At 38.3% G+C, this 24,474-nt stretch overlaps 1 protein-coding gene across 3 annotated transcripts in view; it reads left to right on the top strand.

Moving 5' to 3' along the window:
• Positions 1-9,978, top strand: part of ARL5B (ADP ribosylation factor like GTPase 5B) — a 28,359-nt gene extending 18,381 nt beyond the window's left edge. For all 3 annotated transcript variants that reach the window (XM_026478979.4, XM_026478981.4, XM_057304579.1), the window contains 3 exons: positions 228-311; positions 1,762-1,913; positions 3,573-9,978. In XM_026478979.4, coding sequence (XP_026334764.1) covers positions 228-311; positions 1,762-1,913; positions 3,573-3,621 — 285 coding nt within the window. In that variant the 3' untranslated portion in view covers positions 3,622-9,978. The remainder of the gene's footprint in view (positions 1-227; positions 312-1,761; positions 1,914-3,572) is intronic.
• The last annotated feature ends 14,496 nt before the right edge of the window (positions 9,979-24,474 follow it).

Below are 24,474 nucleotides of genomic sequence, written 5' to 3'. Positions count from 1 at the left end.
TTAAGACATCACCTTTTTAAAATAAACTTTGGGCATAGTTGTTATTTGTTGAAATTATGTGTTATTAACATTTGGATTTTACAGTATAATATAAACGCTTTATGATGAAAAAGCAGTAGACCATTTATGGTAATGATGATGTCATGTGAAGAAAGTACTCTCACTTGAGAGTGGTTTTGCAGAAGACTTCAAGATTTCATTCAATTTTCTTTCTAATTGTCTTCTAGTTCATCATTCTTGTTGTTGATAGCATTGACAGGGAACGACTAGCCATTACAAAAGAAGAATTATACAGAATGCTGGCTCATGAGGTAAATTTTAAAAGCAAACAAACCATGGAGTAAAGATATCTGTATACCGGTTGTGCTTTTTTACAAAGATTATGGACTTTGCTGTTGGTTATTTCTTCGTTAACAGAATTTTATATTTTGATGAGTCTTAAAGTCAGAAAGTTTCATTACATTTTCAAACTTGAAAAAGCTCAATACATTAATTTGTAGACTATTACTGTTATTGACAAGATTTTTCAAAGTTTAGACCACTTATTCATGCCTTAAAGAGTCTGATAAATTAAAGCAAGAAAGAGGAAGACTTAAGTGTTTTTTTTTCCCAAGAGTTTATATTAACTGAAAATTCTTCAGTGAATAGTTTGAGATCACTTAATTCTATTTCAGATCTACAAAAGACTTAGATAATAAACACATTTGTCCACCACCCATTCAGTGTAAGATATGAAACAGCTTAGGCGACCCCCCAATCTCATTTTCTTCCTTTCTCTCAAAGAATTCTGTAAGAATTATGTTATCCTAAAAGTAGCGATTACCAGTCCCATGTATATTTTTATACTTTCCCTACATTTTTATTTGTCAGTAGTACAAAATATTATATTTTGTTGTTCATAAGCTCATATAATGATAAAGATTTTTTTTTCCCCCTAACTCAGTTTTGGGGGTTTTTTTGCACAATATTGTGACTATCCATGTCAGAACATAGAGCTTTAGTTCATTCTTTTTGACAGCTATATACAGTTCTAGAGTATGATTAAACCACAGTTGATCTATTCTTTTTTTTTTTTTTTTGATCTGTGCTTCTATTAATGAACATTTAGGTTATTTCTAAATTTTGGTACTGTGAACAATTCAACAGTGAACATTAATGAATGCAGTTAGTCTATACCAATACTGATAAGTAAAATAAGTATTACCCAGCCCTTACCCTCAGTCCTCTTCTTTAAATTTGGAGAAATTCTGTAGTATTTGGTAATGTATTACCATATTTGCCCATTAGAGTATTGCTTATAGAATTTTAAATCAGTGTTTAAGACGCGTGTTTATTTTACTTTTAGTTTGACCCCTTTGGTCCAACAATATAAAATAGCCTTTGATTATCTAGCTTATGTTAATAAGCCTATCTTTGTTAGAATCAATCATTAAATCACTTATTTGAGAAAATTTATTTTCATTTCAATACAACTTTTATTTATTTATTTATTTATTTTTGAGTTTTTATATTTTAAGTAAGCTCTAGGCCCAACATGGGGCTTGAACTCACAACCCCAAGATCAAGAGTTGTGTGTTCTACCAACTGAGCCAGCCAGGCTCCTCTCAATAAAATTTTTTAAATTAAATATTACGGCCTAATCATTTTAAAGTAGAAGGATTTCATTATAACTGTCCACTTGGGCATATCTGACCTTCCTGATGCATTAGTTTAATTTGAATTATGGTATTTCATGTATTAAATATTTCATATTCATTGCAGGATTTACGGAAGGCTGCAGTCCTTATCTTTGCAAATAAACAGGATATGAAAGGATGCATGACAGCAGCTGAAATCTCTAAATACCTCACCCTTAGTTCAATTAAGGATCATCCATGGCACATTCAGTCCTGCTGTGCTCTAACAGGAGAAGGGTGAGTGCTGTGAGTGCTAAATGATATCAACTTTTCTTCTTTGATCCTGTTCCCTTTTTTGTTCTTAAAAGATAGTTTTTGTATTGTATTTCAATTTTATAAGGTGGAAATAATTTTAGTCCGGTACTGTTGTTAAGTTACAGTTTAGCAGAGTTATTAACACATTTTTGGTAACTTTTAATATAAACAAAATGTTTTACTATAAAAAGTCAGTAGCAAACATTTGGATTAAGTTGTCACAATCCAGATTTTTAGTTGCTGTTCATTTCTTGCTTATATCATTGACTAGCGGCGGGGGGGGGGGGTGGGGGGGACAATCGTAATGTTGCCTGAATTAAAGAGGAAGCTTCAGAGAAATTTCACATTTTCTGTAAAGGCTTAATTAAGCATGAGCTCTCAGCTTTCCACAAGAGTACATCTTTCTAATCAGGAGTTGTTCATGGGGCATACTTCAAGACAGGAAACGTTTGAGATACATGCTTCTTGTAGTGTATTCTTCTTTCCTAAAAACTTGAGTTTGGATAGAGTAGGCCAAAGAGAACCAAGGTGTTAGACATGACTTATCCAGTTGATTTCCAGGAGCTCTTTATCCTCTAATCAACCTGTCCTTCTTAGTTATGCTCATAGTAGAAATAGCTTGTAATACAGTAGCTCGATCTGGACTTCTTTGACCTATCCTTCTAAGACTAGACTATAAGCATTCCATTCTTCAGAATTTAGGAGGGTAGGGCAGAGTTCCTTTTTTTTTTTTTTTTTTTAATGATTTTTTATTATATTATGTTAGTCACCATACAGTACATCCCCGGTTTCCGATGTAAGGCTCGATGATTCATTAGTTGTGTATAACACCCAGTGCACCATGCAATATGTGCCCTCCTTACTACCCATCACCGGTCTATCCCATTCCCCCACCCCACTCCCCTCTGAGGCCCTCAGTTTGTTTCTCATAGTCCATAGTCTCTCATGTTTCATTCCCCCTTCTGATTACCCCCCCTTTCTTTATCCCTTTCTTCCCCTACTGATCATCCTAGTTCTTATGTTCCATAGATGAGAGAAATCATATGATAGTTGTCTTTCTCTGCTTGACTTATTTCACTTAGCATTATAGGGCAGAGTTCCTTTTGCCTTTCTGTAGTGGTTTCCGTTTTCATCTTAAAAGAGGGAGAGGAGTATTTGCAATCCTGATGGTAAAACTGCCAAAGCGGTTATCTCCAGGATGAGACTGAAACCATTTCCCAATTATTCAACTATAATCTGATTACCATCATTTTGATTAAGTGAATCTTTTACTTAAAAATTGCACTTCTTGGGGCGCCTGGGTGGCACAGCGGTTAAGCGTCTGCCTTCGGCTCAGGGCATGATCCCGGCGTTGTGGGATCGAGCCCCACATCAGGCTCTTCTGCTGTGAGCCTGCTTCTTCCTCTCCCACTCCCCCTGCTTGTGTTCCCTCTCTCGCTGGCTGTCTCTGTCTCTGTCGAATAAATAAATAAAATCTTTTAAAAAAAAAAAATTGCACTTCTTATGGTGTTACCTACATATTTCACTTACGTGTATAAATCATTATCACAGTGTCAACATTTGGGTAAGACTTAAAAATAAGAAGTATGCTTTCACTTACAAGTATTTCCATTTTGAAAATACTTCTATCTTTTGTTTCAGGTTATGCCAAGGTCTAGAGTGGATGACGTCCCGGATCGGTGTGAGATAACTTCTTGCTTGGAAAGAGACTGCTCTATTTATTCTGTGACATGAACATTTTCCTAGTACTTCGGCTGCTAAGGCAGCAGCATGTTTAATTTATAACAACACAAACCTCTATGAGCAACACTTGAATCAAGTGCAGCTGAACTGGAACATAAAAGATTTTTTCTTAACTTTTTTTTAATGCACTAAATCTTCAGTTGGATGAACGTGACGTGTAACTATGTCTTCAGCAACCTAATTCTTCTGACTGCTGATTCTAATTCAATGACTGCCTTGTAAGAAATGTTGGTCATCTGTTTAATGTTTTCTGAAGTATTGTAATAACTTTAATGACCAGTTTCTTTCATTTCTTGACCACCCCCTTTCCCTACCAGATAATTACTGGTTTGACAAAGTAGTAGTGGAAATCATCAGGTACTGCTTGCAGACTTAACCAGCACTAAGTATTTGCTCCCTCTTCCAACCACTTATCTTTTGGACAGAACTTACAGAGAAAGAAATCTGCCTAGAAGACAGATATATGTACAAGGAAGACTAACCATCATGAGAACTGCCTTTAAGTTAATTTCTCCCACATTATTACAAGTCATGGAATAATTTTAAGTTACTATTAGCATGGAAATTAAGTAGGCTGTTTAAAAGAATTAAACTCCCTTTTCTGCCTCCAACAGATTAGTTTTGACTAAAAACTAATCAAGGAAACATATTTGAAAGCCCAACTTTGATAGTAAATATTTTGGATAAATCTGATATTTTAAAAATGTATTATTCAACACGCACATTAATTATTGGAAATTATTAAAGCATACCAGCACTACTATCAAAACAAGACACTTGGAATATATTTTGCTATCAATTATAAGCAACTTTTATTATCAGCAACAAGGTCAACTATTCCATTTGCAAGGGAGAGCACATCTGCTTTGGACAGTAACTAAAGCAGAAGTATAAACATTTCGTTTCTTAAAAATTTGAAATTGTGTGTGAATTTGAATAGTGTTTCTACCACCAGCAGTATATTACTTAGAAAATCATATGACTTTTCCTTCAATCTATCTGAGGTTATAGTGTAATAGGCTTAAAACAGTTGCCATCTTTATAGAACATGACGTTCTGAAGTCTTTTGCTGGGTTACAGGAAACTGCTGAATTTAATCCTAGCTTTTAAAGTATTACTAGGAGACTGAAAGTCAACACTAACATCTTATAAATTAAAAAATAGGAAGAAAAAGTCATAATCTATCAAAAGTTTACATATCATTCAAAAGTTTTCAAGGCAGTTGTCTAATATGAACAGTAATATAAATAGTGCATACTTAAGAGGGAGGAGAAGTATTGTAATTTTGATCCTCTATTTCAAATGTGTGATTTTGCTATAATGAAAGGGTTAAAATGCATACTTAGAGAATAATACTTCATTTTTGCAGTATTTTTTTCATTTGGGTCAAAAATAGGATTCAGTGTTCATAAGAATATCAAAATACCTGTTCAAAGGTGGTTTATTTTAATTTTAATATTTTTTATTGTAAATTGGTTTTACTTTTGCTCTGTTTTCAGGTAAACTTGATTTATTATATTTAGTCTAATTTAGTTGAATGTGGTAACATTTTCTTTCTGTTTAGTGGTAGCACACCCTAGAACTGAAAAATGGCCAGAGGAAAGCTTTCTGGACTTGGGAACTCTAGTGGTTTATTAACCTTGTTTTGAACCTTTTCCTTAGTGATTCTATACCAGGTAAAGGGCAAATTTTGTTTTTAATAAAATCCATTATCTAGAATATGAAAGAAAAGCAAACATAAATCAATATGGATGCTTTATGGTATGTGTTTGGGGCAGGGGGAGGAGGAATTATGAAGATAACATTTACCTAAAAGCACACTTGGCCAGAATTTCTATCTTGGTTATAGAGTTTAGTCATAAATACTGAGGATAATTCTCTTAGCTCCATCCTGAGAAAACATATTTAATACCCCTGTATCCATTCTTCTTATGAAATTTATCTTCTTAGATCTAATAAGATTGAATGGTTCAGTTTTCTTCTATCAAATTATATGGTTATTTTTTTATATTACCACATCAGCATTATATTGAAAGTGTTTTTAATAGTTGATTGTATTTTGTCAGACAACTACTAGTATAGATTCAAGTTTGCTATTTAATTTTTTTAAATACAATTTATTTTCTAAATTTTTTAAAAAAGCATTGTTAGTTTGGGATTAGAAATGGTTTATGTTAGTTAGCTGTGTTGAAAATGAAATCAACATCCCACTAGTTTTTGTGGCAATGATTGGGAAAAGTTCAAATAGGAGATTCATGTAAGACTTTTTAAAGCTGTTTTATAGGTTCTCTTTAGAGATGTCCTGTTACAGTGATAAGAAAACTGATTATCCTTTACTCCAAGAGAATGTTTTGTTTGACCCAAGCAGGTATGTTAATACTAAAACATTGATTCTGACATTCATTGTCAATCAACTGTAAGATACTGTGTGATGAAAAATGTAAATTTGTAATTAGTGCCTTTCTTCACATTTTGAGATGAGTTCTCAATTTTGTATACTTGTTCTTTAGAAGTCAGATTAACAGCTGATTAACTTGACACTGAAATAATTCGAGATTCACCCTCCCCACCAACCCTTCAGTTGCTTGTAAGTAGTGGAAAGTAAGGGACCCACCCACATTACTTTTGGGAGATTATTCTAGATTTTATTTTTATTTTGAGGATGAAGAAATGAAAGTTTAACAAATCTTTTCAATATTTTATTAGAACTGAAATGTAACTGCCACCCAAATATATGGCATTTTTCTTCATTTTGAACATGTTACATTCTTCATACTTAAACCCACCGTTCTTATTGTAGCGCATTTGGGAACTCTTAGAATTAACAGGCCCTTTTCTTTGGGAATATACTACATAATTTGTATTAGTATAATTTAATTCCTTAAAATCTGAAATAATATATATATAATCTATTGGAAAACTCATGGTTAAATACATAATTTTTGCTTTTAGATTCTGTGTTAGGTGTGCTTAAAGGTATTATTTTATTCTATATTCATTAGAGGAAAGATAATAAATTCAAGTTTTATTGTTAAAAATAATTTTTGAATGGGCACTTACCCTTATAGCCAAAGTCATTTTGTTTAAGCATAAATTAACTTATTTTCTATAGCTAAAAGAGAAAATAATTATTTTCCTATGGAAACAGTGAGTGATACATGCAGTGCTGTAAACAATATTCTCTGAAGAGCTATGGGGAGTCAACAAGGCAAAGAAAATTTTAAAGAAAACAATAAATCTTTATATTTTTTAAAAATCTTTTTGGTGTAGTATCTTAGGACAAATTAGAAATGGAGTTGTTTGTGACTAGCCCTCATTTGATTCTTAGCTATGTAAAACTATCAGTAGAAAAATGTAGTGGTGTTATGCCTATGGATGGGTAAATTCCATTGACATTTATATCTGAAGACCAACTTTATGAGTCTAAACTTTTCTCTGTGGCTTTGGATCCAAAATATGTCATATCCCATTTAATTCTAAAGGACCTTTTACATTTTGTTGGGATACAGTCACTTCAAGATGTAGGCTGGTAACTTGTATCTAGTAGAATATTGTGCTGGCTGTCTAAAGAAGTGGATTTGAGTCTTAGTTTGGCCATTAATTGTCTAGTTGACCTTAGACTGTTACTGTTCAACACAGCCTTTCTGTTTTTTCCCCATACAAAGGAACTTAAGCGAACTAGAACTCCGTATCTTTTGGTTTTAAAGTCTTGAATCCTTATACACTAAAGTCAAGAAACTAAAAATACTAGGAAAGGACATGTAATATGAAATTAAATTCACTTTTATCTATTCTTTGATTCCCACCTCATTATCATTTTGTTTAGTTTATAAATACAATCAAAACAAAGTATCAACTAGTAACTGCTACTCAGCTTAAGTTGAGCTCAGAGCTAATGACAATGCAGAAGAGAAAATAAGCCATATTGTTCAGAAAATTATTTTAAGCTGCTGGTAAAACACCAGTGTTGTGTTTAAAATACTCTCTTCTAGAGAATATCTTGCTTCTTCTTCTGGCTTTTACTAATTAGAAGTGGTCAGTTTGTTCAGAGTTTATTGGCTTTAGCTGCTACCCCAAACTCCCAATTCTGTTTGACTTTTCAGTAGTGAAATGATAGTGCAGTCAGGCTGTCAATATTTTACAGACATCTGTGTAAATCTGAGAGTAGTTTACATTCAAGGTTAGTTCCCTCAGTAATGTCTCATCCTTACTCATTTAGGATTACTGCGAAGCCTGAAATCCAAGGTTCCCAAAAAGTATTTTTTTAAGAGTTCCAGGTGGCCAAAATTAAATACAGAAGGTCAATTAAAAAAAAAAATTCTCCTTTTTAAAGTAGAAAAGATATTGTATTCAACAGATCCAAAATCAGTTTTAAATGTATATGATTTGGTAAGATGTTTGGGAAAGGTTAATTTGGGAGTATAAAGTCATACCTAGAAACAAATGTCGAAATAGTTGATAGTAAAGATAAACATGACGTAGAAAAATCTTCAAAAGGATATTAATAGAAAATATGAATGAAAACAGTGAATTTCCCGCATTTAAGGCACTTAAAATTACTATAAAGTACAGTCTTTTACTGTAGACCTAGATATCTTACTTTTAAAGTGGCCAGAGGACCAAAGACTGATCAGGTTTTTAGAATTTGTTAGTGTTGTCAGTCATATCTTTTTTATTTTTTTCTTAAACTGGTAATCTACGTTGTCTCCTAGAAATGGAGCTATAATAAAACGTGCCGTACATATCTTTTGGAATAGGTAACAGACTTCTAGAAGAATGGAAATGTTCTCTTGCACAACTTGTAAAATTTCAATTAAAAAGTTACCTCATTTCTCAGTCCATAAGGTGCTTTGCTCAAGCTTGTGGGATGTTACACCCATAAAAACCACCTTCACCCAAACTGTATTTGAAATATGCAAAATTCACAGCTAAGGGATGGCATTCCTTGGAGATTCCGTTTCGTTTTATTCTTGTTTACCGCTGGCAGAGCTAACACGGTATAGCAGATTTACGTACCGTCTTCATTAAAGCACACAGGCAAGTGCTCAGTCAATACTTAGTTTATTTCATTAAAAATCAAATAAGGGCAAGGAAAAACTCTAAAATTTGATCGATTATATTCTACTGTGACTATATTTCATTCCGTGTTGGGAAGATACCAAGTGACGATCATTTGATCTTGGTTGTGCACAATTTATTTGCATATTTTGGCCCTATTCGTAAGAGACTATTATTTTAATCCTCTTATAGTTTCCCTCAGGAAGTTCAGGGACTCCACAAGTCCCTCTTTTATTCTCTTGGAGTAAACTGTTCAGTGTAGTTATGAAATTCTTAATTTCGATTAAAAAAAAATTTAGCTGCTATATAAGTTAAAAGTGTGAATTATAAAATGATGGTTATGATTTTTTGCCGATTATGTAATAGTTTTAAATTTTACCCTATTTCTGTTGCACAGAGCATGGTTTTTAAAGAGAAAAGAAACAAAAACTAGAAGCAATTACAGCCTCGTCCCTGGATTTCTCCTAATCAGGATATAATGATTATACTCACACATTGCCATCTTTACAGAAATTGGTGCTTTAGAGCATTAAAGAGGAAACAGCAGGCCCTGTAAAATATACTTCTTGCCTCAGAATGTAAAACTACTTTAAAGTGTATTTATATTTATGTTCATTTCTTAAGGTTTAAATACAAACTGTTGTTATCCATCAGGCTTCGGGCTTTCTATGAAGGTGTAACAATCATCTTAGCTCATCAGCTCGGTCAAAATAGATGGTGTTAATACGGGCAAAATTAGGAATTGGATCTCTCCGTGGGTCCCTTGGTATTGCATAGAAGGGAAAACAAGAATGTCTCTCATGCCACAGATTGTACTTCTTAACCCCAACCAAGCAACTGAAATGTGTGCTATTGGTCTAATATATAGCATTAATAAAATTAAAAGAGCAAACCAATTAGTGCATTTACATCATCACTTCATGAAAATGGTTCAAAGCATGTTCTAATGGTGGGGCTGTTCAAAGACATGTTTTAAATTTTTTAATAGCTTCATTACTGTCATAAAATGCTTTTGTATGTTAAGTTTAGGTTGCTGGTACTCACGGATTTTATTTCTGCAATTATGTTATAATGAGTTGCTTGCATGCCTACTCACCCAAGTAAAAAGGATGCTGTTTGCTCTGGAATGTTCATCTTTTAGACAGGTTTTGGCTCATTTGCAATCATGGTGCAATACAGTGTAACATTCATTTGTTTTCAGTCAACAGTTTTATTTTTGTCATAATAAATAATTACTTTTCCAATATGACATGAACCCAGTGGTTTCCTTTAAAGATAAAAATCTGTTCTAACAATCTGTTCCAAGTGATACCTAAGCTAACAAAGTGATGGGAATTTACTAAGAGAGTAAGGTCATGTTGTGGGTGCTCATGGAACCCAAGGAAATCAGGGATACAGCTGGGTTTTTGGAATAGGCTAGGACCAGCGACCCAGACTCAGGGATACTGAGGAGAAACCGGAAAGCCCTTTCTCTTACCCATCTCTTTTTCACTTGTTTCCTGGGCGGTCCACATGGCAGATAATGTCTAAATCAGATAGCTCCTATAGTTTCATCTTTGTAGAAATAAGAAATCAGATCATCGTTCGGTTCTTGGTTATGTTATCAAAAACCGACCTCTGCTTTGGAGTCAAAATAGAACACCAAGACGGAGTTTGAGATAAAGAGGAACAACAGTGATGTAAGAAAAGATGTTAGGGTTCGAAGCCAACGGCCAAGATAATTCTTGCGATGTCTTTGGTGGAAAAAGGTGGTTTTATTAAAGCACAGGAACAGGACCCATGGGCAGAAAGAGTTGCGTGGGGGTCATGAGGACCAGCAAGTTGGGAGGGGGCTAGGATAGCAAGCCTCCAAGGTATTTTGGACCCTGAGGGAACTAGCTATCCTTAGGAAAAGGTCCTTTATTCCTGTTTAGTAAAAACTCAGTCATGAGACTCTTCAAATGTGTATCAGTGGGTCATATGCTTGGGGGATGATGGCCAACATGTATCTTGGAGTTTAGAGATAAAGGAAGTTTCCAAAGGAATTTTTAGATGTTAAAGTAGACTAACAGTATTCTCGAGGTTGGGCCAAGATTGCCTCTTGCCCTTAGCAAAGTATTAACATGGAGGCAGCTGAGTTCCTTAGAGGAATGTCACTCTGCCTGTTTCAAGGACTTGTCAATGGTGTGTGAGTAGTAAGGAAATTTAGTAATTTTTCTTCCGCTTTTGTTTCCCACATCGAATAGTTTTATTGCTTTGCTGGGCAAAGGAGGCTGCAGCAGGCTCTGAGGAAGGGCCTGGGTGGGGGGATAATAGGGAAATACAGGATCTAGCCAGTTTCAACAGGAGTTGTATACCGGCTGCCAGCCTTGTTGGTCATGTTCTCAGGGTGGTTCAGGGTTCCTGAAACAAAAGACCAAGGAGGGAGGAGGGGAGCTGTGCAGAAAGAGGGAAAAGATTACTAAGTTTAAAATTGAGCCTTTTCGTGGCCTTAATACAGCCCTTTTGATTTTTGTTCAGCTTTATGCTTTTATCCGGTTTCAGTTACAGTTTCATATTCCCCAGGGACATTGTTCATTTCCCTGCATTGGGTCAGTTTCTCTCTCTGGACTGAACAAGCAGAAGGTACACTTACCCAAGAAGGGGAATCCCTGGGCTGTAGGAAGACAATCCAAGAGGGTGTGTGTGGTATGAAAGGAAATCATATTTGGTCTTTGAACCCTGGTCCTGAGACAAAGCTCCTCAAACCCTTGGAATTTTCCTGAATGATTGGAGGGTCTTTTGTCATTCATAAGAAGGCTCTTTTGAGCTCCTGTAAATAAGGTGACTCAGGGTGGGTCCCTAAATAGGGTCAGAGTGGAGCTGGTCACCAGTCCCCACGAATACCAAGTGAATAGAAGGTTGGAGCTTTCAGCTCTGCCTACTGGCCTCTGGAAGGGGAGATGGAGGAGGGGTGCTGCTGCTGCAGCTCTGTGAAAGCTCTTTTTTTTTTTTTTTTTTTTTTAAGATTTTATTTGTTTAAGTAATCTCTACACCCATCATGGGGCTCGAACCCACAACCCCGAGATCAAGTGTCGTATGCTTCGCCGACTGAGCCAGCCAGGTGCCCTTCTGAAAAGTCTTGGACAAGACTGATAAGCTTCCCGGTCGTGAACACATCCATATGCTGGGATGGTGGTACACTCCAGTTCCATGGGGACCCTTTCAGATCTTGCCCTGCGTACCTCTTCTTCTGGCTGTTCTGTATCCTTTATAGTAAGCTGGTAAATATAAGTAAATGTTGAGTTCTGTGAGCCACTCTAGCAAATAAACCCGAGAAAAAGATTGCGGGAACCTCCCGTCTTGAGCCAGTTGGAGATACAAATGACAATCTGGACTTGGCATCTGAAGTAGGAGGGAAGGGTGCAGTTTTGGGAGAGTGAGCCTTTAATCTGTGGGGTCTGCCCCATTCTCCAAGTGCATAGTGTCAGAATTGAGCTAAATTGTAGGACACCTAACTCAATGTCTGCTGAGAATTGGAGAATTGCTTGCTGGTGGTGCAAAAACACACTGGAGTGTGTATTCCGCTGTGAAATGTAATTGGGATCTTCTGCACATTGTGTGTTCTTATTTTTAAAAAAGGAGATATAATCTAATATTGGATAAGATCATAAATTTGCATTATATGCATTAATACTCATTAATTTGATTAATTAATTTCATTATATTCATTATTTCATTATGTTCATTCCTTGAAACTAGTGACTTAACTCCCTCCTTTTTTCCAAGACCTCTTTGAGAATGTGATTAAAGATATCTACATTGAAAAATTGCACATACATACTGATATGAAATCTTGGGGTCTGGTAAAAAGAAAATTCTTGAGACACCTTTGGTGGAAAAAAGATGGTTTTATAAAGCACAGGGGCAGGACCCATGGGCAGAAAAAGCTGCACTGAGGTTGTGATGATGACTGATTATATACTTTCAAGTTGGGAGGGAGTTAGGGATAGCAGAAGTCTCTAAGGAATTTGGAAGCAAGTTTCCAGGACGTTGAGGGGTCATTTACTACTGTCTAATAAAACCTTAGTCATGAGACTCTTACAGAAGTCTATCAGTGGGCCATATGCTTGGAGGATGATTCCAACATATATGGGGGGGGGGGGGTAGAGATAAAGGAAGTTTCCAAAGGGATTTTTATATGTTAAACAAGACTTAACAGCATCCAGGAGCTCAGACTAATGTCAAGCTAAGGTTGCCTTTTGTCTTTTGCAAAGTATTAACATGGAAGCAGTTGAGTTCCTGGAGGTGGGTCAGCCTGCTTATCTTAAGTACTTGTCAATGGCTGCAAAGGAAATTGAATTTTTTTCTTTTGCCTTTGTTCTGCACATCACACACAAAGTTACAAATTTTGCATAGGTTGAGAATGTCGGGTGCCTCAGTTGAAGAGTTCTGCTACACTATCGGATTTTGTTAGCCAAACATTGTAATTTCTTCTGAGAAACACCCACATTCAATAAGGTTTTATCCTGCCTATTTTTTAACAGTTTTATGTGGGTACAATTAACACATAAATTATACACGTTTAGGGTGCACAATTTGAAAAGCTGATGTGCAAACCCATGACACCATCACCACAATCAAGATAATTATCTTGATTATCGCTCCAGTATTCATACTGTCCTTTTGTAATTCTGCCCTTCTGCTCAAATCCCAATCTCTGAGTTCCTTTCTGTTGATTTCATAGAATTTTTTTTAAGATTTTTTATTTTATTATTTATTTGACAGAGAGAGAGGCAGCGAGAGAGGGAACACAAGCAGGGGGAGTGGGAGAGGGAGAAGCAGGCTTCCAGCAGAGCAGGGAGCCCAATGCGGGGCTCAATCCCAGAACGCCGGGATCATGACCTGAGCCAAAGGCAGATGCTTAACGACTGAGCCACCCAGGCGCCCCGATTTCATAGAATTTTAAACCATCGCAGCACAACTATTTTGAGATTTACTCATTTACTCAGTGGTTCAATTATTTCTCTGCTGAGAAATACTCCATAGATTGTGTAGATGTATCACAATCTGTCCACTCCCTGTTAGTGGACATTCGGGCTGCGTCTAGTCTGCAGCTCTTACAAATGAAGCTGCAAGACTGCTAGAACGTTCATGTATACGTCTTTGTAGAAACATTTGCTTTCATTTCTCTTGGGGAAACCACCAACACTAAGAATGGAATGGCAGGGTCATATAGTAAGTATACCTTGAACTTCTCTGGAAACAGGCACGCTTCTTCAGAGTGTTTGTCTTTTGATTACATCCCCACTCTTGGTGCATGAAAGTCACAGTTGCTTCTCATTCACGGCAGCTGTTGGCCTGGTCACTGATTTTAGACATTCTCAGTGTCTCATTGTGAGTTTAATTTGCATTGTCCTAATGACTGCTGATAAACATCTTTCATGTGCTTGTTTGCCATCTTTATATCTTAGCGAAGTGTTGGTTCAAATCTTCATTTTTAATTGGATTTTCTTATGATTGAGTTTCAAGAGTTGTTTAGTTTGCCTATAAGTCATTTATTAGATATGTTAAAGTTATCTCCCAGTATGTGGCTTGCCTTTTCATCCTCTAACAGTGTGTGAAAAACATTCTGTTTTTAATGCTACTCCTCAATTTATATATATACACACATATATGGATTTTATTTGTTTGTTTGACAGCAGGAGAGGGAGGGAGAAGCAGACTCCTCAATGAACAGGGAGCCCAATATGGGACTCGATCCCAGGACCTTGGGATCATGACCTGAGCTGAAGGCAGACGCTTAACCAACGGAGCCACCCAGGCACCCAGCTCTTCCTCATTTATAGATGGTCAAATACAGGGGCATTGATAAGGGAGTTCTGGCTAATCACATGGTTAAACCGACTTAATCCTCTGTAGCTTCCACATACAATTTATGTGTAGTTCTCTTAATACCCATGTCAATTTCTCATCCCTAGCCTAAGCTTTCTTGGAACGTCCTTCATGGGAGTGGAGTTTTTTGTTTGTTTTCTAAACCAAAAAGTCTGATGTCAAAGTATATTTTTTTAAAGTATAAAACTGTCATGTAACTATATAGTGAGCACTTGCCAAAGATTAAGTTGGTAACTAAGGAAACTGCAGGCTATCAACCTGATTCAAAGGAGTACATCAGAAAAACTTACACTGTCTACATGTTTCCAACTAACATTATGTAGAGTCTGGTTCCTGACTGATAGTAAATAGTAGGTCAAACAGAGCTGCATCGTCTTGTAGAAAGTCTGATGGTCCTTCGGCAGACTTGGTAGACAATTCCCCAGTAAGACTCTGAAAGAGCATTGTAATCTTTCCGCCTTATTTCTAAGTTTTGGATACAGTTTTCAAATATTTTTTTTTATTTCATTAAAACCCTGGCCTATCGAAATATGGAATACAAAGTAGGCTGCAGGGAAGGGAATCAGCCAACCAAGTGACAGAACTTTTTTTGGTGAAATCCAGTATGAATATCCAGCTCGTGCCAAACAGGCTCTTTGACTTGCCATCTCGAAACCCGGGGTAGTTCCAACCAGACTAATGATGCAGACCATCTTCTGCAACCAAGAGCTACTGGGAAACCAAACCAGAGCGCTCTCTGGGCAGTGGTTTGGTAGCTGCGCAGAATTGCCCCCTAGGACAGTTGATTCAGGAAGCGGCCGTGTGCCAGCACGAGGGATTTTTTGGCTCAGGCCACCTTTAGCTCAGGAGGCTGAGAAAGGCAGAGGAAAAGATTGTCCCCGGAAGCCTTCACAAAGAATGCAGCCCTGCTGGCAACTTGATTTTCAACTATAGTTCTGGAATACAGTTTTGTTCTTTTAAGCCACTAAATCCGTGATATTTGTTACAGCGGAAGTGGGAAATGATTACAGGACTATATGTGTTTTCCCAAACTATTAAAGATCAGTGAACTAGAGAAAATCTAGCAGAGATTTTACTTGGGAGAAACAGTCCATGTGTGGTTTTCATGGCTCTTCCAAACAGAAGAAAAACTAGTTAGGTATTAAATGAATCGAGCTTTATAAATTTTAAAACCTCATTTTCTTTTACATTTTTAAGTTCAACGTGTTTTGTTTCAATTTTATCGAGACGTAATTGGCATACGGCACTGTGTAAGTTTCAGGTGTACAGCATCGTGACCTGACTTCCATACATTGTGAAATGATTATCATGATAAGTTTAGTTAACATCTGTCGTCTTGTACAGATAACAAAAAAAAAAAAAAGGAAAAAGTTTTTTTCTTATGATAAGAACTTTTACGATTTACTCTTAGCAGCTTTCTGAGACCATTCAGCAGTGTTTACTGTAGGAATCATGTTGTCTATTACATCCCCAGCATTGATTTGTCATGTAACTGGGAGTTTGTACCTTTCGAACTACCTTCAAAAATTCAATTTATAATCTTAAATTCAATTTATAAATAACTATTAAAATGTTCATAGTTCTAAGAGTTGGCTTCAAGGAAGCTATTATTTAGTCTGTTATTAAACATAGTTGATTAGGGGTGCTGGGGTGGCTCAGTCAGTTAAGCATCTGCCTTCGGCTCAGGTCATGATTTCAAGGTCCGGGCATCGAGCCCCTCAAGCCCCTCAAGTCCTCGCGCCCCTCAAGCCCTTGGCCTCAGTTGGGCTCCGTGCTCGGCGGGGAGTCCGCTTGTCCCTCGCTCCCTCTGTCCCTCCCCGACCCCAGCTCGTGCTCTCTCTCTCTCAAATAAATATAAATAAAATCTTTAAAAAAACATAGTTAATTAAATCATCTTAAACAATTTTGAAGTGTATCTAAATGAAGTATATCTAAATATAAAGATATATTTGAATATTTTAAATACTTCAAATCTGACTAAACCTTCCCATGTGTTCAGATAATTCTAGTAAATCTAACGAATGTATTAAATGTAATAGAGCCTCACTTTCTTAAAGATTCATTCTTAGCAAAATATAAATTTTTTTATTTATAATATATAAATATTATTTATAATATATAAATATAAAACAAATATAAAATATAAAATTTTATATATATACTTAAATATAAAATCGTTTATCTCTTCATGTATTTTAAGTTAGAATCATAAGTCAGTGTGTTAGATTCAATATGACAAATCGGAAATATTACACGTACTCTACATACTCAGTAGACATAGGTTCTTCTTAAACCTCACACAAAAGTGTTATACTATGGGTTTGACTTACTTAACCTCCATATATTGATTCCTGGTTTAAAAGACCCTTCTTTGTTTAAAAAGGACCCTTCCCACTGAGAAAACAATTGTGTAGTCCTAAGCAAAGTTGACTTCTCATCTTAGTGGGGTGAGATTTTTGAGGGGATTTTGCAACTTGGTGCTCTAGTTACCCGAGAGGATCTTCTGGCACAGAAACAAATACACCATGAATTCTGTGATAGAGAATCCATGCCTTCCAAATGAGGTTGGTGATTCTGTCATTTCTTTCTAATTAATCACCTTATTTTTTTGGTAGATGACATTGTATATAACTTGAAGTCAGAAAAGTTTATACTTGATAGGAATTGTCTAATCTATTTATTGCTTGATTCTATTCTGAATTATTTTCATGTTCTATTTAAATTACAGCTGGTTGCATTCTGCCCATTTAAAAAAAAAATGGGATTACTTCTGGCACTGGATTCAGTTGCCAAGCCAATGGGAAATGGGAAGCCATTAGACAGTTACTGGGGAATTGGTAGATAGATGAGTTGTAAGCCACAGTTTTTAAGACTGTGTTTGAGAGGATCAGATAACTAATTGTCATGAGTTAAAATTACATCTACCATTTTGAGCATTCCACATGCGTCGCCCTTTGCTGATCACTCTATTATATTAGTTTCATTTTGCTACAACAACCTTACGAAGGCAAAGTGTTTCTTTTTTTTTTTAAAGATTTTATTTATTTATTTGACACAGAGACAGCCAGTGAGAGAGACAACCAGTGAGAGAGAGACAAGCAGGGGGAGTGGGAGAGGAGGAAGCAGGCACCCAACAGAGAAGCCTGATGTGGGGCTCGATCCCAGAATGCTGGGATCATGCCCTGAGCCAAAGGCAGACACTTAACGACTGAGCCACCCAGGTGCCCCAAAAGTGTTTATTTCTTTTCTGCAGTTAGGAAGCAGACGCTGAGAGGTAAAGTGACCTGCCCAAAATCACAAGGTTAGTAAGTGGCACAGCCAGGATTCAAAACAGGTATCTGTCATTCTAAAGCTATTCACTATCATGGAGAAAGTTCTAGAAGCTTTTCGTGCTGGCTTCCTTTTCTCCTAATAATAGAATGGAAGGGAAATGGAGAAGTTCCCAACAAATATGCTTTGCCCGATAAGGAGGCACAGGAGTAATGGAAGTTCCTTGGCGAGAGTTTGGATTCTGAACAGAGATCCTGTTCTCAGAAGAGGCAGACAGGGCTGGGAGAAGGATTCTCATTTCGGGGGTAATCTTAACTATATGCCTGATGGAACTAAATAAGGACTCCAAACTCCTGTGCTTAAAAACGAAACACAAGTAAAAGTAAAGAAAAACAGTGGCTCTTTTTTTGAAACCTGTTCTTTTTTGTTCCTTCCTTCCTCATCAGCATTATAATTTCCCTGTTTTTGTGAATGTGTAACTTACATAAAGTCCATAAAACAATGGTACAACTAATAATAAGGTGAACCTATGTCCCCACTGCTGGTCATCGTCTCCTTAGTCTATGCAGTGTTCCTCCCTGAAAATGGCCGCCTTCATATGTTTATGGCCACCACTCCCTTTGAACGTATTCAAGACCATCTTCTGCCTTCGAAGGGTGGGCCTGGGGCTGTGACTGATTCTCCCCCCGAAGAACCCACAGAGCTCTTCAGAGAAGGGTTTGCACATTATTGTGATAAGGAGAAATCTGTCGGGGGGGAAAATCTTTAATCTCTCATCTGCATCCTTTATTTCCTGGATCCTGTGGCATAGAGATTGTTCAGATATAAGCTCATAAGGAAAAACAAAGAGAATCAAAATTTAGCACTGATAAATTTTACTGAATGAAATATTACTTTAATGAAATCCTCAGCAGCCGTGGATGTTAATACCAATCACATATAATTTCCAGTGACGCCAGTGGATCCCCCGCTGTGGATAGTGAGTCTCCCTTGGTGATCTCTTCCACTTAGAGACAGATTTTGATGCACTTTCTTGTGGGAGAAACTGGATACCCCTGCTTTTGAAGGGGGAAGAGCAATCTATGTGCCCATGAAGGTGAGAATAAAAAGGTTTTATGCTTCCAGATCCAAGAAAAGGAGACTGTCCTTTTGCTATAATCCCATAGGTCAGCACAAAACTCAAACCAACCCTAGTCAATCAATGACAGTTGATATGCACATCCGTGCACATGACTTTGACAGTCAGTGATGGCTCAATGCTTTGGAAAGTCAGCCAATTAATAACCATCAGTGACCGTGCTTCCACGTTGAGGGAATTTGATACAGAGTCTGAAATTCTCCCAGTCTCTGAATTCCATCCAGACTGTATATAAGATCACCTTATGCTTTGGTCATAGAAACTAACTTAGCACAGTGGTTCCCAATGCATAGCACCCTAGGATGCCTTGCTTTGGAAGAAAGATCTGTCTCAGATACTGACTGATGGCCTCTTCCTTCATCAAAGCGAGACTTTTACTATTTCTGTAGGAAAGGCTGAGAGAGTGATTGGAGGGGGAAAAGGTGGGGCTCATCTTACCACAGATGGAAGTGAACCCCGGAAAGGGAAAAGAAAGGTTACTTCATCTTAATGTTGATTGGGAATTCCTGTCGAAAACATGAACATTAGTCACCACAATCCAAGCTTGCTGGAGTCACTACAGGAGAGAGAGGCTGGCCGGCTGCCACCTGAGAGCCTGGGGAAGTACAAGGCTAGGCTTTGAGATGACTCTGTATCTCCAGGCTAGTGGTGAGAGTGCATGACAGACAGACCTTACCCAACAAGTGAAGTGACTGAGAATCCCCTGAGAGTGGTTGGAAGCCTTGTGCATTCCCAGCAAGCAGGTATGATGGAAAGTGAATCTAACCATTGCCAGAAGTAGCCCTTATCTTCCTCCCCCCCCCCTTTTTTTTTGTTTTGTTTTTTGTTTTTTAAAAGAGAGTGCGTGTGCTCTCGCGTTTGAGGGAGTGGGAAGGGAGAAGGAGAGAGAGAATCCCAAGCAGGCTCCGCCACCCAACCGCCAGCACGGAGCCCAGCTTGGGGCTGGATCTCACATCCCCGAGATCACAACCTGAGCTAGAATCCAGAGTCTGACGCTTCACCAACTGAGTCACCCAGGCTCCCCACCCTTTTCTTTTTTTCTTTAGCGGGTTTGTCATTGTCTGAGGTTTATTGAAACTATGACGAGCACAGCAGAGAGATTCAAACGGCTCCACGTGGTGGTGTGAAATTCATCCCGACCGTAGACTGCGTGACCTGCAGGTTGGATCCGGGGCCAGAGCCCAAGAGCTTCGGCAGTTCCTTAGGGTCACGATCGGCTGCCTTGATCTCCTGATCCAGGGCTTAGACCCTAGGAGCCTAATTCTCTCCCCTCGTCCTGCAGCTGGGTGGGGATAGCTCTCATTGGTATCTCCGAATCCGCGCCATCAGACGTGCGGCATAACCTGCTGCCTGGCGCTGGGGCTTCTGGCTGGGAACGGCGGCGATCGCACACACGTGCTTGTCGGTGTGGAAGTTGTGCAGGCGCTCGTAGGACTTCCCCACGGGGGACCCAGGCGGCCGCCTTCCAGTTTTGACGCGAGTGCGGCCCCTGCTGGTGGGTCCCTGATAAAAAAAATTCGTAGTAGATTTTTTTTTTTTTTTTTTTTAAGAGTAGTTTTAGGTTCGCAGCAAAATGGAGTAGAAGGTACAGAGATTTCCCATATGCCCCTTGCCCCGCATGTGTGCACAGCCTTCCCCACCGTCAGGATCCTGCGCTAGAGTGGTACATTTTCTACAGTTAACGAACCTATACTGGGGCGCCTGAGTGGCTCAGTCGTTAAGCGTCTGCCTTCGGCTCAGGGCGTGATCCTGGAGTTATGGGATCGAGCCCCGCATCGGGCTCCTCCGCTGGGAGCCTGCTTCTTCCTCTCCCACTCCCCCTGCTTGTGTTCCCTCTCTCTCTGGCTATCTCTCTCTGTCAAATAAATAAATTAAAAAATCTTAAAAAAAAAAAAACAACGAACCTATACTGATATATCATTATCGCTCAAAGTTCACGGTTTATCTTAGGGTTCACTCTTGGTGTTGTACATTCTAAGAGTTTTAACAAAAATATAATGACATGTACCCACCGGTATAGTATCCTACAGATTATTAGTTTTACCAGCCTAAAAATTCTCCCATCTATTCATCCCTCCCTCTCCCAGATAGTTGGGCCATTTACTAAAGTGAAAAACCTTCAAGAAGAAGCCCCTTTGTGATATCTGTACCGTAGTCTTTTCATGCATTTTTTATAAAATATTTTTTAAAAAGACCTGTCCTTTTCTCAACCTAGTTCCACAGAAAATAATTTTTGCTTTCCTTTTTTTTTTTTTTAAGATTTTATTTATTTCAGAGAGAGCGCTTCACACAAGCATGAAGGGGGGAGGAGAGGCAGAGGGAGAAGCAGACACCCCCCCCCTCCTCGAGAGGGGAGCCCGATCTGGGGCTCAATCCCAGGACCCTGGGATCATGACCTGGGCCGAAGGCAGACGCTCAACTGACAGAGCCACGCAGGTGCCCCTACTTTTTGCTTTCTTATTTATTACCAGTTTGAGGGCTACCCTGATTTTTCCCAAGAACATTCTAAAAAATTAATCCACGTGATTTTTTAAAGCAGATTCCGATTTACAGAAAAATTGAGCCAAAAGTAGAGTTCCCATATATTCCCTCTCCCCACCTCCCACAATTTTCCCTACACACTTTGCATTGGTGTGGTTTGTTACAATTCGGTAACCAATATCAACACATTATTATTAAAATTTGTAGTTTACATTAGGGTTCACTCTTTGTGTCACACAGTTCTGTGGGTTTTGGCAAGCGCAAAATATCATGTACCCACCACTACAGTACAGATGTCCCAGAGGACATCTTCTTGCAGATTTTTCATCTTAGTAAATGGCCCACTTATCTAGTTGTACAAGCTAGACAACTAAAGGTCATTTTGACACCAACCCGGAACCCCCTCATACACCTATTTGATGACCAAGTCCCTATCTGTCTTAGTCCATTCAGGCTGCATAAAGGAATGCCATAGACTGGGTCACCTGAATCACAAACATTTATTTCTCACGGTTGTAGAGGCAGGAAGTCCAAGACCAAGGCCCAGAAAGTTTTGGTGTGTGTTGAGGGCTTGCTTCTAAGTTCACAGACAGCATGTTCCCACTGCGTCCTCACATGGGAGAAGGGCTGCAGGAGCTCTCTGGGGTTCCCAATGGACACCAACCCCATTCCTGAGGGCTCCACCTTTATGACCTAATCACCTCCCAAAGACCCCACCTCCTTACACGCTTGCACATGATTTTGGGGGGAGGGGCACACACGGTCTACATCACTATCTGTTTTCCTTCCTCCAGGACTGAAGTATGGCAGCTTCGGCAATGCACGGCCCAACTCCAGGAGACACCGCTGACCCAGGCCACAGTCCGTGGGACTTGTCTTCCGCCATGGCACTACTGTACCACAAGCTATTGTCACAGGTGGTCTCTTAATTGGTCTTGTGCTCAGTCCATTCTTGGCTCCTTTCTCTCTGTCACTCACTGGGTCCAGAGCAATCTTTCAAAAGCACAGATCTGATTAATTCTCTCTTCTTGAAACTCTTCATAGCTTGCTCACTGTCTGTCATCTGTCTCCGGATGATAAGACCCCGGGCAGCCCCTGCACGCTCAGCCATACCGTTTCCCCACGAATCTTTTAGTTCCACAAGAGCATCATGCCTCCTCCCATCCCAAGACCTTTGCCAGCGCTGTTTACTCTCCTGGGAATGCTCTTGCTTTCTGTTTTGCTGATCCTTTGGACCTCTGTTTAAAAATAACTTCTTTAGAGCAGTCATATCTGATCTCTTGACCAGACCAAGACCTGCTTCCAATAAACTCTTTCTGAGTCCCCTGTATTTTTATAATTTTACGTGATTGATTAATGTTTCATCCCCACCAGGCTATTAGCTCTTACAGAGGAGGGACTGTGTCTCTTTCAGGTGGCATTTTCCCTTCAGTGCCTATAACAATGCTTAGCCCATAGTAGGCATGTATTAAATACTTGTTGAATGAACAGATAAATGAACTGGAAAAAAAACTGGATTTAGATTGGGCAATGTGGGTGATAGTGAAAGCACCAATAACCAATGTGTGGTGTTGAACAGAGTATAGAATCTTTGTTGACCTCAGTTTCTTCCACTGGAGAAGAAGAGATTGAAGATTATCTTTACTGTCCCCTTTAGCTATGAAGCTCTTTGATTATATGAATAGCCATCTGTTTCCTGATTTTTTAAAAAAGTATATATTAGGTTGTAGTACACTCTGAAAACCAAACACTTTGTACCCGTAAAATGCCACATTGCAATTTATAATACTGCTTAATGCTGGGTATATATATTGGGTCAGGTAATTTAGAAAATCTTAAAATGTGGGACTGAAAATTTCAGTGGAAACCATCTGAAAAAAAGCTTCAGTTTAAGTTGAAGCATCAACAATGACTGACCAGGACTGTATTCTTAGGAGACGTACCCAAGATGGGGCTCTGTGTTTGCAAGGGACTAAGGTGTTGGAGGCCATATGGGGCAAGCAAATTTGGAAAGGTGTACATCTCAACTTGATACATACCTAATCCACAGTAGTAGTCGTAGCTGTTGTTGTTGTTTAAGATTTTATGTACTTGAGAGAGAGTGAGAGAGATAACACGAGTGGGAGAGGGGCAGAGGAGAGGGAGAAGCAGGCTTCCCGTTGAGCAGGGAGCCTGACCAGGGGCCCCATCCCAGGACCCTGAGATCATGACCTGAGCAGCAGGCTGAGGCTGAACTGACTGAGCCACCCAGGCGCCACCCTAATCCACAGTGTTTTAAAAAGTGCTTTTTAAAACAAATTATTTTTTCTGTGTGGTGAAATATGATAGTGTCATAGAGAAAAAGAAACAATCTCTTTCACACTTCTCCCACCAGCCCTGCTTTTAAACCGAGTATCTATATATTTTAAACTTCAGGAACCATTAAGATTTAAAATATTTTCTGGGCAGCTAGTTTGTGTCCTCTAGATGGCAGAACAGGATTTCATTTTGCACTGTTGAAGCCTCTTGGTCATTTAATTGAAGGTTTCCTTTTGCAGAAAGTTCTTAGTGATTTTGTATATGTAAGACTCAATGTACGTCTAAAAATTTCTTCTGTACAGATAACAACTTGGCCAATCCAAAGTCACAGGAAGAAGAAGCAAGGTGCATTGGTAGAAAATCTGAACAATGAATTTTTTTCAAAATCCAAAATGTTTAATATTGTTAAGTTACTAAGTTATTTTGAATAAATTGCTTCATTATTTTGCCAAAATGTAGATCCTGCTAGACTGGCTTTAATGGACAGACAAGACTTGTTAATTGGCCTTTATTGTTGCTACTAAATACATGTTGCTGGAGTCCCTGAAAAGTATTCTCTTATGGAGGTTAAAAATGCTGTTACATTTGCCTTTATGTTGCAAATTTGCTTACTAACATATTTTTTCCCAAAGAAATTTCAAAAACAAACTTTAGAATAGACTTGCCTTAGTTATTAGAAATTTTGGATTGGTCACGTCTGAA

The sequence above is a fragment of the Ursus arctos genome, unplaced genomic scaffold, assembly GCF_023065955.2.
Source record: "Ursus arctos isolate Adak ecotype North America unplaced genomic scaffold, UrsArc2.0 scaffold_30, whole genome shotgun sequence".
Lineage (NCBI taxonomy): Eukaryota > Metazoa > Chordata > Mammalia > Carnivora > Ursidae > Ursus > Ursus arctos.
Note: the sequence above shows the minus strand (reverse complement) of the source record. Positions and strands in the feature narration are given on the sequence as shown.